General features: G+C 44.8%; 1 protein-coding gene across 3 annotated transcripts in view; it reads left to right on the top strand.

The window, feature by feature from the left end:
* The window catches only part of nfatc3a (nuclear factor of activated T cells 3a), a 147,645-nt gene that overhangs the window by 8,702 nt on the left and 120,358 nt on the right, over positions 1-18,585 (top strand). The window contains exon 1 of one of the 3 annotated variants that reach the window (XM_083760202.1): positions 7,025-7,133. The exons of the other annotated variants lie outside the window; for them this stretch is intronic. Within the exon in view, the coding sequence (XP_083616328.1) occupies positions 7,127-7,133 (7 nt within the window). The 5' untranslated portion in view covers positions 7,025-7,126. Of the gene's footprint in view, positions 1-7,024; positions 7,134-18,585 lie in introns of those variants that run through there. 3 annotated transcript variants of the gene reach the window in all.

The following is an 18,585-nucleotide window of genomic DNA, read 5'->3' as shown; positions in this document are numbered from 1 at the left end:
CTGTTGAACTCTTGCATTTAGTTTGATTTTATTTTTTCTTTCTCCCCCCCCTGTCGCCCTTTCTGCTGAGAGTTGGGGAGGGGGGGGGGGGGGGCTTAGGGACGCTTTGGGTCCCGGTTTATTTTAGGCCAGTCCTCAAAGCCAGGTTTCAGTCAAAGTTAATGCTCGCTTATTGGCACTTCTGCCATGTGCGGTTTATTCCTGACCTACTCCCGTGATGGACAACGTGATTGACACTACAGTTAACCCCGTGGTGGACAACCCAAAATTAAATTAGAGATAATGTGAACATATTAGCCATATTATCCTTGGTGTCCCTATTTTGGGCATGTCATTATAGCCATGATGATGAAGCGTTCGGTTATAAATGCCTCAAAAGTATCATGTCTATGCGCTCACAATGCGTATAGCCATGCGCCTCGTTGTGGCTATTTGTGAATAGCCGAAGTATAAAAATAGAGCTTCCAAGTGGTTAAGAATGTTATTTAGATTAGCTTGTTGTTTAGGTTTGATGTTTACAGTACATATAGTTGAAATATGGAGCCCGATTATGACTAGCTGTGTAGAGTCTACAGCTTATCCTAATGTCTGCAGTGTAGACAGTCTGAGACGGAGAAGATAATGGATTATGTTGACTCATAGACTTAGCAATGGTTGGTCACGTTTGAGGGGAAACCCCATACAGGTCTCTCTGAGTTCATTGTCTCCACCAGGCCGAAGGCATGGGGGGAGAGTATGTTTTGCACTCTGTCCGTCCGTCCGTCCGTGTGTCCGTCCGTGTGTCCGTGTGTGTGTCCGTGAGCAGCTAATCTCGGCCACCGTTAACCCGGTCGATGCCAAATTTTGCACACACACTCCCTGGATGCCAACGATGAACCTCTGCCCCAGAACGGCCTGTTATAGCGCCACCAGGAGGCCGCTTTGTGCAAAACAAGTTTTTGCACAGTACACCTACAGATTTTGTCTGATTTTGTCCGCAAATTGGTACACAGTCTCTCTAGAGCCATTCAACGAAACGGGTCTTTCAGATTTCTCAGACTCCATCCTGATTGGTTAAGATTGGCTTCCAAAGTTCACAGGAGTGCTCAGTTTCAAACAAAATGCTGCAAATCATGAACACATCGCGTGATTTCCGTGAAATTGTGCACGCACATTCCCACTAGGCAGAGGAAGAAATGCCACATGAACAATTTCAACTCAGCCTCAAGGTGGCGCTATAACTGGCCGAAAAGTGTTTTTACCTCTAACTGCACGGATCTGTGGATAACTTTGTATGCCAACTCCCTAGTTTACTTTTGTTGCCCTTTTATCCAACCACCAGATGAAGGCAAGCTGCAATGTCCTACATTCCTATCCTGGTGGAGACCTGTGCCCAGAAGGGCACTTTTTCTAGTTTAGTCTGGTTTGACCTTTTTAAATGAGAATCAAGGATCATAATCGTTCACATTTTATTTTTATGTGAACGATTATAATATTATTGCAAAAAATATTTGCAGTTTCCTCACTATAGGGCATGCAGGATTTTTCTCATCCAATTATTCTATCAATTACTTTTTCAGTATATCAAAATGAAAGTGCATTTAAAAAGAATGTTTAAATATCAAAGAATGGACATATGGACGTATTTAATTTTTTATTAGATTAGATTTATTTTGGGGATGAGACACGCACGCACGCACACATGCATGCACACGCGCACACGCGACTGTGCCATCTCTACTGATTTCTGTCCCACTGATGGGTGCTTTCCCCTGCACATGATTTCCTGCTGGGTTTGCGTGTGTGTGTGTGTGTGTGTGTGTGTGTGTGTGTGTTGCTGTGATCACAGTCTGTGATAGCACCATCTTCTTCTTGGAAGCTGGTCTCCTTAAAGGGAGCAGAGGGAATTACTAACCCTGGGACACCACGCAACTTCCTTCCTTCCTTTTCACATGATCCCTGTCCCCCCCCCCCCCCCCAACACACACACACACACACACACACACACACACACACACACACACACACACACACACACACACGCTCTGGTTATAGTTTGGGTTTGATTTGCTGGGGGGATTGCAGGGGGGGAGGGAGCTTTCGATATCTATGGTCATTCTTTTTTTTTAATCTCTGGTGGGGATATGTTTTGACTCTGCTTCTGGTCAGACTGAATTATCAACACATTTCCTTTGGGGAATTCTAGACTGTATGACTGTCTACAATTATGGTAAATTATATGTAAACCATTTCTCAATAAGAAAACAGCAGATTATTTTATTTTCACTGAGGCTACCCATCGTACCCATACCAATTGTATAGTTAACTGGTATGTGTGTATGCTGGAGGGGAGGGCGGGTGGCAGTTCTTTTTTTAGACACAGTATACAGTATATATACGCCCTTAAGTGTGTCTTGGGGAATAGTTTAATAATAACGCTGTCATTGCCAACTAGACTTTTTCGAGGTGATGACACTACTGTCTGCGGAGTCTCACAGTGCTCGGGTGACTGTTTGACAAGCCAAAGCCCTTCAGATCAGATGCTCCGCGTCACATAACTTCACATGATGTCCGATAAGTCTGCTCTGTTCTGCCTGTGAACTGTCCTAAACCCTTTGTCGTTGACGCACTTCGTGCAGCCGCCCCGGAACGTGTTGCCTCGGGGCAAGGTGACGGGGGACGCGGCCTGAGACTTGTCTGCTCTGAGACTTGTATAAGGCTTTTAACTGAGGCCACAAGCACAGATCAGATTTTTAGCCTATCCAGATTGGTATCCGAATCCGATCCGGTGTGAAGTGAACAGCAAAAAAGAATAAACAAAACATGGAAAACTTGTTTTAACGAGAACCCACGTGTTGTGAGTTTGTAGATCTGTTATTTTGGGAGAGTGACGTCGCCAGTAATGACTTCAGTATGCTGTTACATTGTCACCAATTACCATAGCAACCAAAGCAACAACTTCGACATCACTTGCAACAGTCAGTTCTACATGGCAGATTTGTCTCTCCGAACAAAGGGGTACTGAAACGCACAAGTCATGATGCTGATATCTGTCCGTACATTTTTTTTTAACGGCTTTAGTTCCCGCCGTAAAATATGCTCAAAAGACACTCAGGAGTAGCCTGGAACTCACCTATGCTTTTTATGGCATAGGCAGCTCCCGGCAGGATCCGCCGGGAGAAACTATGCGCAGCTGCGCGACATGAGACTAATTACTTAGAGCGACAGAGAGAGAGAGGAGCGTGTGTGTGTACATGTGTGCGTGTGTATGTCAATTTTACAAAGGTGCAGACGATCAGAAATCAGCAGAGAGTGAGCGACATTTGCGCTACTCTATGCCGAATCGAAGTGGACTCAGACCCAGACTTTTATTTCCTCCCTGGAAATAAAAACGTCTGGGTTTCCGAGGCTACTCAGGAGTTGCGAGATGTTTTTTTCCTATTTTGTACGACAAAGAATGGAAAGTGGAAGGTTACTATACAGGCTTGCTAATGAATGCATTTGTGTACTGGTGAATTTCTAGAGACGGACTATAAGTGAGTTGAGTTGAAAATGACGGACGGGACGCCGACCGACCGGAGGGTTTGTTGTGCTGATGTAACTGAGCTGAGAGCCACGCGCTGATGCTGACATCCCAGATCCACCTGCTGATAATACAGCCACTCATTCTGACAGAACCACGGCATTCTCATGTTTCATTCTTCCGCTTTCTTTCAGACACTATATACACTTGAGGTCACAGACGTACATACACTTGAGACCCCCCATCTCTTTCTTCCTCTCTGTCCCCCACCTCTCTCCCCTCCCTCACTCTCCCCATTCCCCCCCCCCCCTCTTTCTCTCTCTCTCTCTCTCTCTCTCTCTCTCTCTCTCTCTCTCTCTCTCACTGGGTTCCAGCAGGCTGTCAGGTCTGACAGATTGTTTAAATGTCACCCGTCTAGCAGTAGCTTGTGACGTTATCTGCCCTGGGTTACTGAAACGGCGAACTGCCTTGGAGGACACTATACCTAGCCCTGTAAACTCTTTGATATTAGCTCGGCTCCCATCTTCCATGCGCTCTGTCTATGTCTCTCTCTCTCTCTCTCTCTCTCTCTCTCTCTCTCCTCTCTCTCTCTCTCTCTCTCTCTCTCTCTCTCTCTCTCTCTCCCTCTCTCTCCTCTCAACTCTCCCCCATCTCTCTCCAAAAGCACAAATGAAATCATATGAGCATACTTTTCATTCTGATGAGTCGGATGTTTCAACACAAATTCAACATATTATGTTTGTTACATTGTGAGTGTATGTCTGCTATACTTTGACATTGGCACTTTGAACAAGGACGCATGATGTGTGTCACCGGGCATTTAGTTCAGGTGACCATTCGGGCACTCCGTGTTTATCCCATAATGTTATCACGGCATGCGATAGTTAATTAGGAGCTTAACCCATTCTGAACGGGCACCCATTTTGGTGTCAGCATCATGTTATGCTTTAGCTATTGAAAATAGCAGATCTACAAGCTCATATCGCGCCACCGAGTGGCGCGATACGAGCTTGTAGGTCTGCTATTTTTGAAAAATCGAAGAGCGACTGACATTTCTAGAATCTGATCTCAGGTCAGAATGGGTTAATAATGAAACTGTCAGGATGTAATAGACATTTTAGAATCTGATCTCAGGTCAGAATGGGTTAATTTAGCAGGCTGGCATATGTTGTTAACGTTGGCTTGCACCCCCATTGTCAGAACTCTGCTGGCCGGTGGCTCTGCCATATGACGTCACAGGAAGGCTTTGAGTGACGCAAGCACCTTGAGACCACATTACCACTGAATGGAAGGAAAAATCCTGTGGCGAATTTGAACAGAGTTGAACCACTTTCTTAAAGGTGTAGTGAAACGGAAATGGTGAACAACATGAAAATGGTGTTTCAACATGAAACACCGGTCTGAAGTTTCTGAACCAATCAGAGCGTCGCATCCCTTCAGGCGATGGGACGGTAGCTAGGGACGGTGGCTAATGCTATGCGCAACAGCGTGGCGTGTGTTTGTTTATAAATCAGATGGTCGGCCAGCTGTACCAGTTTACTGTTATGTGGCTTATTTCTACCCTATAATGTTTTCAGATACATATTTTAGCGTGATGATTAAGTTGAAAGCGAGTAATACACTGAGTATTCTGTAATCAATAGCAGCTGTGCTGGATGGATGCGCAAATATGGGGAATTAAACGGGTGAGCTTCATTGTTATTGGCTTTATCGATGTGTATCTCTACACGTCATCACGCAGCACGTTTTCGTTTTAATAAATAAATAATGCAATCGTTTTTATGGATCTTTGATATAAAAACACACAGAAATGAGATTTTTTTTTTTTTGGCATCCATTGTTAGGTATGGCCATAGGATGACCACGGATATGGTCTAAAAGTGTGAAAAACTTCTTTTTCATTTCACTACACCTTTAACCCCGGCCTATTTTAATGCTTTGCTGTTGGTGTTGCACAAAAATAGCTGCTATTACCCACTCACAGCGCAATGCACTGTGATCTTATATAGATCGCATTTCCCCTATTTAATTATTCTTATGACAATTCTTGGGGAAGGGAGCTGCTAAGCTAGTACCTGGTAAGATTATAACCATCCTCTCAACAAATGATAAAACAATGGTATACCTATTTGTGTTTAGTACAGAATGCAGCTAGTATTCCATAATATACTGTATATATTCACTGTGTCAGGAGTTGGCAACCAACTCTTTTTGATCAACCAATTCTAATTCACCCTTTGTCAATTTCCTGCCCGTGGTTGTGCTGCAGTTTCGTGGTTGGACAAAACTACCATTGAAATAACATGTTTTTTCAGTTGCTTCATATTCATATTCTTCATATTTTAAACTTGGTGTCAGTAACAAAAAGAACATCACAGGTGCAGCATGGTGACTGGGCATATCATGTTTGTTTTTAGTTTTTTCCAAAAATGATGTTTTAGCAAATTCAACATAAACAAGGCGGAACCAGGGCGGAACAAGGCAGAACGAGCCTGCTGGTTAGTCAGTCAGGGACCAATCAGAACGCTGACAAAGGGTGAATTAGTAGCCTATAATAAGACATGCAATCAATGGTGGTCTAAATTGACTGACACTGCGATCACGGCAAGCGACCGTCCATGTGCCCAAATAGTTTGCCCACCCCTGTCAAAAGCAGTATAGTGCTGACGACATCACTGAGAATGTCAGTTTATTGTAGAACATTCTAGGCCTTAGTGTTAATATTAACTACTCAAAAGATGATTCGTTGGATAGTTTACGCTATACTGTCAGTCCTGCATCGACTTGGCAGAGATGTAAAGAGTGACTAAAGCAACTGCACGTTGGAGTTAACAAGTATACGTTTTGGCTGCGAATAGCATTCTCTCACATTCCTGTTGGATTTATATTCCCTTTTGAGTACCCCCCTCCCGAGACATCAAAAGTGTATTCAACTGCTTGTACCACAGCCTGTCGTCCTGTGAGGTGTAGGCCTACTTGATTTATCCTTAAGATTCTTAAACAACCACAAACGTGATCAAAACACTTAAGACAAACCGTGTGCTCATTCGTTGGCTGCTTCAGAGTATCCTAACAATACGGGGTCAATTCAGGTGCATCAGTACGTGTGTGCGTGTGTGCGCGTGTAACCACATGTGTATTCTATATTTAATTGTGTTGTTATAAGCTCAACACATCTCACGTTGTGAGATTGTACATTTGCCCCTTTTCACAATCTTCGAGCATCAACCATACGGTCATTTCAGGTGCCGTGTGCTGTGTGTGTGTGTGTGTGTGTGTGTGTGTGTCTGTGTGTCTATCCCAAATGCAACGATTTCTGAGCAGTATCATATACCATTTTTTAGCAAGCACCATTACATTTACAGTAGGCACGTGGCATGAGGGCATTATATATATTTTAATATTTTGTAATAGTCCTCTGCTGCGATGTGTGTGTGTGAGTGTGCCAGTATAGCAGCACTGGAGGAGGAGGATGGCTGAAAGAGGAGACGTGGTCAAACACAAAGCGGCTGTAAGCGGAGCCCGTTCTAATCAAGCGGCGTCGACGCACAAAGGGAACCCTGGCTTAGGTTACCCAGCCGCCTTTACAACGCAACGCACACAACGCTGCTCTGCCTTGTGTGGATGACAGGTAGACGCATGCACTCGCATGCACGCGTGCACGTACAGCAGCACACGCACTCACACACACACACACACACACACACACACACACACACACACACACACACACACACACACACACACACATTTGTATTAGAAAGTATACTGTATGTTGTGAGGACATCAACATCTTAATATACACATATTTCATGAATGCTGTTGTTTTTTGTAACCCTAAACCTAACCTTTAACCCATTCTGACCTGAGATCAGATTCATACGAGGTTTCCGCCGGACACACACTGGTCTGATGAACCCATTCTGACCTGAGATCAGATTTTAAAAAATGTCAGTCGTTCTTCGATTTTTCAAAAAATAGCAGACCTACAAGCTCGTATTGCGCCACTCGGTGGCGCGATATGAGCTTGTAGATCTGCTATTTTTCAATAGCTAAAGCATAACATGATGCCAACACCAAAATGGGTGCCCGTTCAGAATGGGTTAATGAGTGCCGTGATTCCCCCCCCCCCCCCTCCTCCCCTAAAACATGATCATCAGGTATACTATGATTATACTAAGTAGACTTAAGTAGGCTATATAAATAAGTGACAGATATATTTCATAATTTTATAGTTTAAATTAACAGTTTGACTGCGGAAAACGATTTATCGGACTTTTAATCAACCCCCTTCACTGCCGAGATTGTTGTATTACCTTTAGAGCATACGCTGAATTATTTGGGCTTTTAATCCGCGAAAATCCAGCGAAAAAAGGTCCCTCGGTTTGTTGTGATCCAATCGTACCATCCACCATCTTGGTGCACCCGGAAGACGCACACAAGACTCGTCTCCATGAGGCGTTGTACCCCATTCATTTGCATTGGCCTCAATTTCCCAGAAGCCCTAGCAGCCCACAGCATGTGACGATTTCCGTTTTTTTTATCACAACAGATGCGCCTACTGTCTTTCTCCGCGGCGAAGAAGAATTTTCTTTTTTTTGTTTACATTACGGCGGATTAAACACATAAAACAAAACTCGCGTATGTCCGATATGGCAGCGACATTAACCTGGAGTAATCCATTCAAAGCACGGAAACTGTTAAATCATCTTTTTTTTTTTTTTTTTTTGCAGAAATAGCAGATCTACAAGCTTACGGCACACACATTGTGAGCAAATAGATCTGCTATTTCAGCTTTTTTTATATATATATATATGTATATTTTTCAAGAAAATATTTTCAGAAATATTTGGGTAAATTATTTGGAAATTTTCAAAGAAATTCTAAAATAGCTTCCTTCAAGCAACAGCAATAGCCTAAATAATGTTAAACGTCCACGATTAGGTCCCGTCAGTGATAAGGTTTTGGCTTTCAGGTGTTATTTTTGCCTTTGTTACATGGCGTAGTTGAAGCCACTGTATCCACTGTAAAGCTGATTTGTTTTGTAGATACAGGCAGCTGTGGTATATGTATATATGGAATGGCTTGGTTAGATTAAATCTCTGGCCTATAGGCTGCTGGTGACGCTCCTGCCTGGCCTGACATGGAGTTTGATGTTGCGGCTCTGGTGCTGTGTCAGGTTATCTGATATGTCCCCAACAGCCTGGGGGCTGATGTTGATTTCTGCTTCTCTCTGGGACAAAGGGACCGATGGGGTGATGTTTACGCCAGCTCCCCCCAGGACAGCTGACTCCAAACCATGCAGGAACTGTAATAGACTGAAAACACTGCCACCCAGTTTTCTCTTCTCTTCTCTTCTCTTCTCTTCTCTTCTCTTCTCTTCTCTTCTCTTCTCTTCTCTTCTCTTCTCTTCTCTTCTCTTCTCTTCTCTTCTCTTCTCTTCTCTTCTCTTCTCTTCTCTTCTCTTCTCTTCTCTTCTCTTCTCTTCTCTTCTCTTCTCTTCTCTCCTCTCCTCTCCTCTCCTCTCCTCTCCTCTCCTCTCCTCTCCTCTCCTCTCCTCTCCTCTCCTCTCCTCTCCTCTCCTCTCCTCTCCTCTCCTCTCCTCTCCTCTCCTCTCCTCTCCTCTCCTCTCCTCTCCTCTCCTCTCCTCTCCTCTCCTCTCCTCATTACAGTTAAACCATGCCAACAAAGGGCACACCTCCTGCTTTTAGCTAGCAGCAATGTCATCCTACGTTGCTATTGTTGCTATTCACAGCTAAAGATAGATTTATATTGAAACAGAACACATTCAAAGTTTGCCAATCTTTTTTCGTGGGGTGCTTGGTGCTACAAAATCCATGTGGTTCATTGTCTCCACCAGGCCGAAGGCATGTGGGGAGAGTATGTTTTGCACTCCGTCCGTCCGCGTGTGTGTCCGTGTGTGTGTCCGTGAACAGCTAATCTCGGCCACCGTTAACCCGGTCGATGCCATATTTTGCACACACACTCCCTGGATGCCAACCATGAACCTCTGCCCCAAACTTTCCAGAACGGCCTGTTATAGCGCCACCAGGAGGCCGCTTTGTGCAAAACAAGTTTTTCAATGCAATATTTTGCACACACACTCCCTGGATGCCAACCATGAACCTCTGCCCCAAACTTTCCAGAACGGCCTGTTATAGCGCCACCAGGAGGCCGCTTTGTGCAAAACACGTTTTTGCACAGTACACCTACAGATTTTGTCCAAACATCACGCAAATTGGTACACAGTCTCTCTAGAGCCATTCAACGAAACCGGTCTTTCAGATTTCTCAGACTCCATCCTGATTGGTTAAGATTGGCTTCCAAAGTTCACAGGAGTGCTCAGTTTCAAACAAAATGCTGCAAATCATGAACACATCGCGTGATTTCCGTGAAATTGTGCACCCACATTTCCACTAGGCCGAGGACGAAATGCCACATGAACAATTTCAACTCAGCCTCAAGGTGGCGCTATAACTGGCCGAAAAGTGTTTTTACCTCTAACTGCACGGATCTGTGGATAACCTGGTGGAGACCTGTGCCCGGAAGGGCACTTTTTCTAGTTCATTATGTAGGAGGCACTGGATTTTGGTTGAGCTGAATTTTCACCTAGCGCTCTCCTCCCCTCTCCTAGCAGGTGGCTATGGCCTGGCTCTGATAAGGGGCTTTCCCACTCCCCTACCCCCATGTCTCTAGGGTTTTAGGTGGCAGGCTAATCTAATCTTATCTTGGCGAGACTAGTGCTAGCTAGGTATCCTGACCTAGCCTCAACTCACCCTAGCCTCACGCCCATAGCATCAGCACCTCCACTCTTAATATAGGTCACTTACAGGGTTCAAACTCTATCTTCTTAGCAATTATTCTATCTTCTTTTCTTTGATAATATAAAAAGAAAATCTATTATATATATATATATATTTTTTTTTTATAATCGACTAAATCGATTAGTCTGATTAACCACTTAAGCCATATTATATACTTGAATACAGAAGGCACTGGAGCAACTCAGATGATTGGAGCCTTTTTATTTTGATAGCAGGGTACAAAGCAGTGAAAGCACAGATGTCTGATTACATCTTCGTCAAGTCATATTATATTGTTTTGCGCAACAATGTCTATTTGTGGTAGGAAGAAAATTATTGGTTCGTTTGTTAAGTGATCAATTAGTTTGATTAACCGTTGCATCCCTAAAATAGTAGCAAAATAGTGAGTGTGATGTTTAAAAATATTCACTTTTAATAACATGACCAAAACAGGCCGGGACGCCAGGTAGAAACTGGTTAACAGGTATTCTGTGCTGTGAATAGTTAGTCAGTTAGTTAGTTTCATTTATTGTCCACGTGTGGAAAACTGTCTGGACTGAAAGGAAAGGATGAATGAGGGGGAGGGAGAGAGAGAGAGAGAGAGAGAGAGAGAGAGAGAGACTGATTTGTTTCTCAAATATGACATTTAGGACAGACTGTCCACAGTGTCCACACTGTTATTTACAAGTGATCAGATTGGATTTTTGTATTCAGACATCGTCGACCGATCTACATTGGTTGCCGTGGTAACAACATAATGACACAAATACATGCGTATGGCGGTATGAGTAATGCCTAATCTATGACGCTGTTGCTTGTCGAAATGAGCAGCTCTGCTTTTAGATCCATCATTTTTGATGAGCAACACCATCATAGTGAAGTAATAAGGGCCCTATCTTGGGTCAGAGGCTCTAAATCCGTAATTTTGGGATTTTTGCACTGCATAAGAGGCGACGCAAATTTGCTGTCTTGTGCCACAGCCTAAATCCTTAACCCATTCTGAACGGGCACCCATTTTGGTGTTGGCATCATGTTATGCTTTAGCTATTGAAAAATAGCAGATCTACAAGCTCATATCGCGCCACCGAGTGGCGCGATACGAGCTTGTAGGTCTGCTATTTCTGAAAAATCGAAGAACGACTGACATTTTTAGAATCTGATCTCAGGTCAGAATGGGTTCATCAGACCAGTGTGTGTCCAGTGGAAACCTCGTATGAATCTGATCCCAGGTCAGAATGGGTTAAAACACCTCCACTGCCCGTTTATGCATAGGTGTGGTTTTGGCATTACAATAATGAAACCAATCACCGTGCCACATGTCATTGCCTATAGAGGCGTCACAGTCCCGCCTCCTTTCATGACGACGCCAGGCTCAGGAAATGAATCCCAATGCATTTTTCCCCATAGACATTTCAAAAAGTATTTAGACCTTTTTAAGCGTCGCACGAAGCCAACTCGAGTCGTGACAGATCATGACAACACACACAATATTTTGGACCAAACAAATAATTACAAAGAAGAAAAACAACAACAAAAAAGTGTTGTAACCTGCCGTTTTTTTTTTCTTCTACTTTCTGATTCTTTGTTTGGCCCAAAACATTGTGTTTTTTGTCATGATTTGTCACGACAAGAGTTGGCTTTGTCCCGCGGCGTAAACGTCTTTAAATAAATGCTTTCTGAAAAGTCTATGAGGAAAATGAACGGGGATTTATTTTCCGGGTCTCTCGAGGGGGGGCGGGACTGCGACGCTCTTTAAGAGAACCATTATAGATAACCCATTATGCCCAGTGATATCTTGCCTTACACTATGGCCCATGGAAGAGAGACGTGTTACCACATTTGGTTGACACCAAATGTATCATCTATGTGTTAGTGATTATGGGGAATTTTATATTATTGTAATCCATTAAATGGTTGCTGCGCAATGGATGGATGAAACTGAACGAGCGAATTAAATCTCGACACAATGAACGGCACAAATCAAATAACGTATTTAATTAGACACAAGGAATTGTCTGGTGATTATAGTAAAGAATCGAGTCGCCCCCCTGGGGGCGTCTTTGGGGGTCTTAAGGTTTGGGGACCCCCAGGGACCCCCAGGAACCCCCAAATGGTAACTCTGTCATCAATCTACCGTTTTGGACGGGGGTGGGCTCATTTGAATCGTGTCGCCTCTCTGGGCGCATTATCGGGGTTTAGGAGGTTCGGGGACCCCCACATGGTAACTCTTGACATTTTCATGATAGATCTTTATTGATGGGAGGGAGACAGAACCATTTATATTGATCTGCATATTCTTCTTACTATAGCTCTCTCTCACACACTTTTCAGATATCGCTTGATATGGACATTTAACAAAGCTATTTCCCGATTCACACGATTCAAATGAGCCCACCCCCGTCCAAAACGGTAGAGGAATAACAGAGTTACCATTTGGGGGTCCCTGGGGGTCCCCGAATCTTGAGACCCCCAAAGACGCCCCCAGGGGGGCGACACGATTCAAATGAGCCCACCCCTGTCCAAAACGGTAGAGGAATGACAGAGTTACCATTTGGGGGTCCCTGGGGGTCCCCGAACCGGCCGACCTATCCACGGACCGGCCGACCTATCCACGGACCGGCCGACCTATCCACGGACCGGCCGACCTATCGCACCGGCTGACGGGCCGGCCGGTACAAATGGATTCTGCCCTCCCTCGAGATTTGTGGAGAATTTAGATAAAACGAGACCTGAGCTGTGAATGTTCTGCAATATTGTGCGTCGAGGCAGCTCCAACTCCAGAAGCGCATTCTTTCATCAAGCGGAATTCGCATTACGGGTGGTTTGAGGAGGCGCTTTCCGTTCTGCTAAACCTTTGTGTACAAGATAGCAAATATAGTGAAAGCGCATCAACACACCTACAGACACCTGCCACCCGCAAATAAAGGTGTCAGCATAATGTATAGTAGTGTGGCCACAACCCACAAGATACCGTTTACGGATAATGGAAGCTCGTAAATGCATAATTCACGGATTGTGGTTAATGCTGGCGGGTATATCATGGTACACGTGATATTGCCCTAAGTGTCTGTGTGTCCAGACTGAGACATCTTTTATAAATCAGATTACATTTCAAAATCAAACCTGATTTGTCAAAATCTATTAGTGTTTTCACAGTTGACAAAACCAAATAATAACCAATGTGATAGACAAAGATCAGATTTGGGCCGCCAGACTGAACACAGGCAGGCAAGCAGGCCGGGAGGCAGGCAGGCAGGCAGGCAGGCAGACAGACAGACAGACAGACAGACAGACAGACAGGCTGAGTCAGTGTATGTGACATAACATAAAAGTGACCTGTGAACATCTCGCAGCGCAGCAGACATGTGAGTAAGGGGGCGTGGCTGTCTGACCCGGCCGGCAGACGCTATTCTAATCAGCTAACTGAGGGTGGGTCGGGTCAGGGCGGGTGGGAGGAGTTGATGGAACGTAACTCATCCACTGTATGTCAACGCCACCCCATCTCTCATTCTCCCTCCAGCTTTCTTTGTGTTCTTTCTAGAGCTGGGACTCGATTAAAAAAATGTATCTAATTAATCAGAGGCTTTGCCTCTGATGAATTAATCGCATTTTAATCGCATATCATTATTTGACCCGAGAACAGTGAGAAAGCAATTTTTTACGTTTTTTTAAGTTTAAGCAATAAAACATTGTTTTTGTAGTAATGGGGGTAATAATTCTTTATTGAATAATTGCACACAACTGTGCTGTAATCCACGCTACCATCGGATAGCCTTTTAAATCCTATTTCCAATCCACGGGGACAAGCAAAGTGATCTCAGCGGCTTCCCCCAGTCTGGTGAACTGTCTGCGGTTTCTGGTGGTGTTATTGTCTGAAGAGGACACGGACACTTGGTGCGCAGGTCCGTCTGAAAACTGTCCAGTGACAACGTTCCGCGGTGAAAAAAATAGTGCGATTAAAATGCGTTAATTTTTTTAATGCATTAATTTTTCTGTAGTTAATTAATCGTAATTAATCGCAATTAGTCCCGGCCCTAGTTCTTTCATTATTATTTTTTGTATTGTATTATATATTTGTCACCCATTCTTTCACCCAGTGTCAATTATCTAATGTAATCCTGGGCTCTACACTCCCTCTGCCAACCTGGGGAGAGCAACGGACTGACCTCATGCTTCCTTCAATGCATGAGGAGTCCGCTTCTTTTCACCTGACAGGCGGGAGTTTCCCCGGGGTTGGACGTAGCGCATGGAAGGAACACATTATTCCAACCAGTTCTTTTCCCAGTTCCATCAGGCGCCCTGGCTGGCCAGGGAGAGGCAGTTTAGAGACCAGGATTATTGCATGTTTTTTGACCCGTCGATGAGTAAGTTGGTGCCTTGCGGGGTTTCCTCCTTCCGTCAGTGTATACATGAATGTGTGCAATATACAAATGCACCATTTATACCGGCATTATTATTATTTATTTTAGCATTTAGTTTAGAATATTTTCAAAAGAATGTTCACAGATTTGACAAGAATAGGGTAAATATATCAGAGCTACAAGCTCACAAGGTGTCACAATGTGTCACAAGAACGTCATTGTCACATCACAGGTTCACAGGTGTATTTCGCTCCTTTCATTAAAGAGAAAAAGAAAATAGCAAACAATAAAATAAAGAAAAAACAATGAAAACGGGCCATACCCTGCTGTGTAAAGCATGCATCGCAGACGACCCAAGGAGTGCGTTGCCCAACCTTGAGTCGTCTGGATAGGTGGCAATCTGCCCATGTATGGGCATGCACCTGGCTCATATATATTCCTTGTGTGATGTCACAGTACACCATGATGTGATCTATAACAGATAGACAGAGGGGTAGATACCGTATTCATACCGAAGGGAGTTATTCAAGCAGGCAGGACACAGACCATAGACATGGCACACTCACAAGGTGAGCTGGCCACGCAGGCCTTGGCGGAGCTGGCATGGGAGGAACACGAGGAACACGGGTGGCAGGTGGACGTCGGCGAAGCACCCCCCACAGCCGAGGCGTATTATCAGATCACGGCGGCGTACGGGGCCATGGAGGAGAACCTGGGCGTGGAGTTTGACCAAGCCGCCGTGCCACCGGCCAGTGAGCATCTGATAAACAGTCTGCCGCACACGACCGTCCGTGACTCCGGGGGGGAGGACTCCTGTCCGATCTGCTACGGCGAGTACGCTCAAGGGGACGCGAGCACTCGTTTGCCTTGCAACCACGACTTCCACAGACGCTGCATCGCCTCGTGGCTCCAAAAGTCTGCCACGTGCCCAGTGTGTCGCCACGCCTTGGCAGGGCCCGGCCCCGTGCCCCACGCCAGGGCCCTTAACCACTTACGGTTGATTCAACGTTACTTGAATTCAACGTTACGTTTCCGTCAGCTTCAAGACAGTACTGTCCTCACCGAAGACCTGTAGAGATTGATGTGCTGAGTGGGACAGTCTGTTAGACTGGCAGTTGTGGAACTGCAAGAACTGAAGTGTGGAAATGCCTATGTTTTTTTTTTCTTCTCGTAAATGAATGCCCTTTGTCTTTGTCCACTGTCACTCAAATGGAACCGTTCCAGGCCCATATATAACTTCTCAAGGACCGCTGGTGGTCCACAGACCGTACGTTGAGAACCAGTGATCTGCAGAATAATACTATAAGGGGCACTTCATCTCGGCAGCTCTTCACACTAGTGGCTGAAATGGGACACTCCCCAAACACACAAACACACACACACACACACACACTTAGTAGTGAACCATTTTAATAAACAGAGAGCTTGTCAAGGGCACAATAATTGATGTCAGGTCCGCCTCACTCATTTACAAATGCATCTCATCAAAGCATCAAACAACACATAAATTGTTTCTCCCTTTTGTACGCAACTCACGGCATGTCCGTAATAAGACTGGAATATTTATGGATGGTCTCTCGTCCGCATGCTAATTCCACTCTCTAATTGAAAATGCCTGCCTAAATTATTCCCTGCTTGGATATGAGTTTTTAATAGGCCGCGTGGATGCAAGTGTCTCACCCGTGTTCCCATGCAAATTGACACTTTCGTAAGCATACTATTGAAGGAATTGTGTGTGGTCATTTCGAAAAGAAAATGAATGCCCACACACACACTGGATCACGTCTGCATTGGATCAATAGATCAACATTTTGATCACATGTGCGACCGAAATGTTAACCCATTCTGACCGGGCACCCATTTTGGTGTCAGCATCATGTTATGCTTTAGCTATTTAAAAATAGCAGATCTACAAGCTCATATCGCGCCACCGAGTGGCGCGATACGAGCTTGTAGGTCTGCTATTTTTGAAAAATCGAAGAGCGACTGACATTTTTAGAATCTGATCTCAGGTCAGAATGGGTTCATCAGACCAGTGTGTGTCCGGCGGAAACCTCGTATGAATCTGATCTCAGGTCAGAATGGGTTAAACCTTCTATACTATTTGTACATAGCTGACAACGTCTCGCAAACCCGGCGGCATGTTTTCAGCGTGTTGACCTGCTATACCGCTCAAATGTGTGGCTTTGTGTGTGTGTCTTCTCTGCCCCACTGTGACGTCATGATAAACAGCACCGCTCACTTCACACGAGTGGGATTTTTTTTTGTTTTAACTTTTTGGATCTATACACAAGACGCCATGAGGTGCAGCCCCTGGGTCTCGTTTGACGTCTGTATATTTACCCTGTATATCCGAGCAGTTCTCTACAAATAATATCCCATGATAAGTCCTGATTTGCACCGCGCTACGCAGAAAATCTACAAGCTCATGAGGCATTTTCACCTTTTTTAGAGCCATTTTCAGCACGTTTGACACCGCACAACGAAGCCATACGTCACCGTCGACAGCCAATTAGGGACCATCGAGGACAGGCCTATACATAGTACCATACAGTACATACATACGCAGCAGCCCACAGTACTCGCGCGCTCTGCTTGCGCAAGTAATAAATACAGGTTACTGTATATAAGGTTATAAAACGTGTGCAGTGTGTCTACATACAAAACCATGGAGCATATTTCCATGTCTTTTTTCAATGATCTCTCTCTCTCTCCCCCCCCCCCTCTCTCTCTCTCTCTCTCCCCCCCCTCACTCTCTCCAGTTTCAGTCTGTCAGTCAACGAGGGGATCCACAGTCCACACACACAAGGTCTTCTCATTCCGTCTCCCTTCCTCTTGTTCCTATTTCTCTCTGTCCATCTCTCTCTCTGTCCTCTCTTCCTCTCTGTGTCAGTCAGTCAGTCAGTCAGTCAGTCAGTCAGTCAGTCAGTCAGATGCTGTCGTCACAGGATCTGTGCAGCTGGGTCTTGTGACAGGCATACAGAGGGACCAGCGTGGAGCTGAGCTGCTATAAATAAAGAGGCCTGTCTCTGCTGCCGTTGAAGAGGGAAGGGAGGATGCACACACACACACACACACACACACACACACACACACACACACACACACACACACACACACACACACACACACACACACACGCACACACCAAAATAAACACCTGGAGCTTTACTTAAAGCTGTGATTATGTGCAGTCGGTCGTTTAAAGGTAGTGTACTGTAAGTGATATTTATCTTTTATTGTGAAGTTATATAACTTAACCTTAAAGGTATAGTAAGTGATATTTTTGGGTTAAAACAAAAAGTATTTCGTTAAAAGGTTAAATCACTATATTCTGATAGTAATCGTTGCTATAGAGTGTTACTGAACAAACACTCTATAGCAATGGGTACTATTACAACATAGAGCTTTTTAACACTTATTTTAACCAAAGAAAACCACTTACACTACCTTTAAAGTTGAAGTGTTCGTGCAGTAGCACGATCTGTCTGAGCTCAGTCTCCAGCTCTTTATTAAACCGAAAATATATTTGCCAATTGCAGGTGCTTCATCAGGAGAGAGCTCCACAACATTTGTCAGCTTTATCAGTTCCAATTCCAATCTTATATATGCTATACTTTCACTTAGGCCCATCACTCCCAGTGGAGCATATAGGGCGGCCATCGACGATTCTTCTCCATCCAACGTGGTTTTGGGCTGTCCTTTCCTGTCTCTTCAGCTCCGCCTCAGTGTCCCGCCTCCAGGTGTTCTTAGGCCGCCCTCTCTTCCACTCCCCCTGGGGGTTCCAAGTCAGTGCCTGGCGCGTTGTACTAGCTGCCGGCTTCCTCAGGGTGTGGCCAATCCATCCCCACTTTCTCCTTAGGATCTGTTTCTTCGCTGGCTCCTGACTCCCTTTGCTCCAGAGTTCTTCACTTTCTTG

Source organism: Protomyctophum parallelum (assembly GCF_964188405.1).
Source record: "Protomyctophum parallelum genome assembly, chromosome: 2".
NCBI classification, from domain to species: Eukaryota; Metazoa; Chordata; class Actinopteri; order Myctophiformes; family Myctophidae; genus Protomyctophum; species Protomyctophum parallelum.
This window is presented reverse-complemented; position numbering and strand designations above follow the sequence as displayed.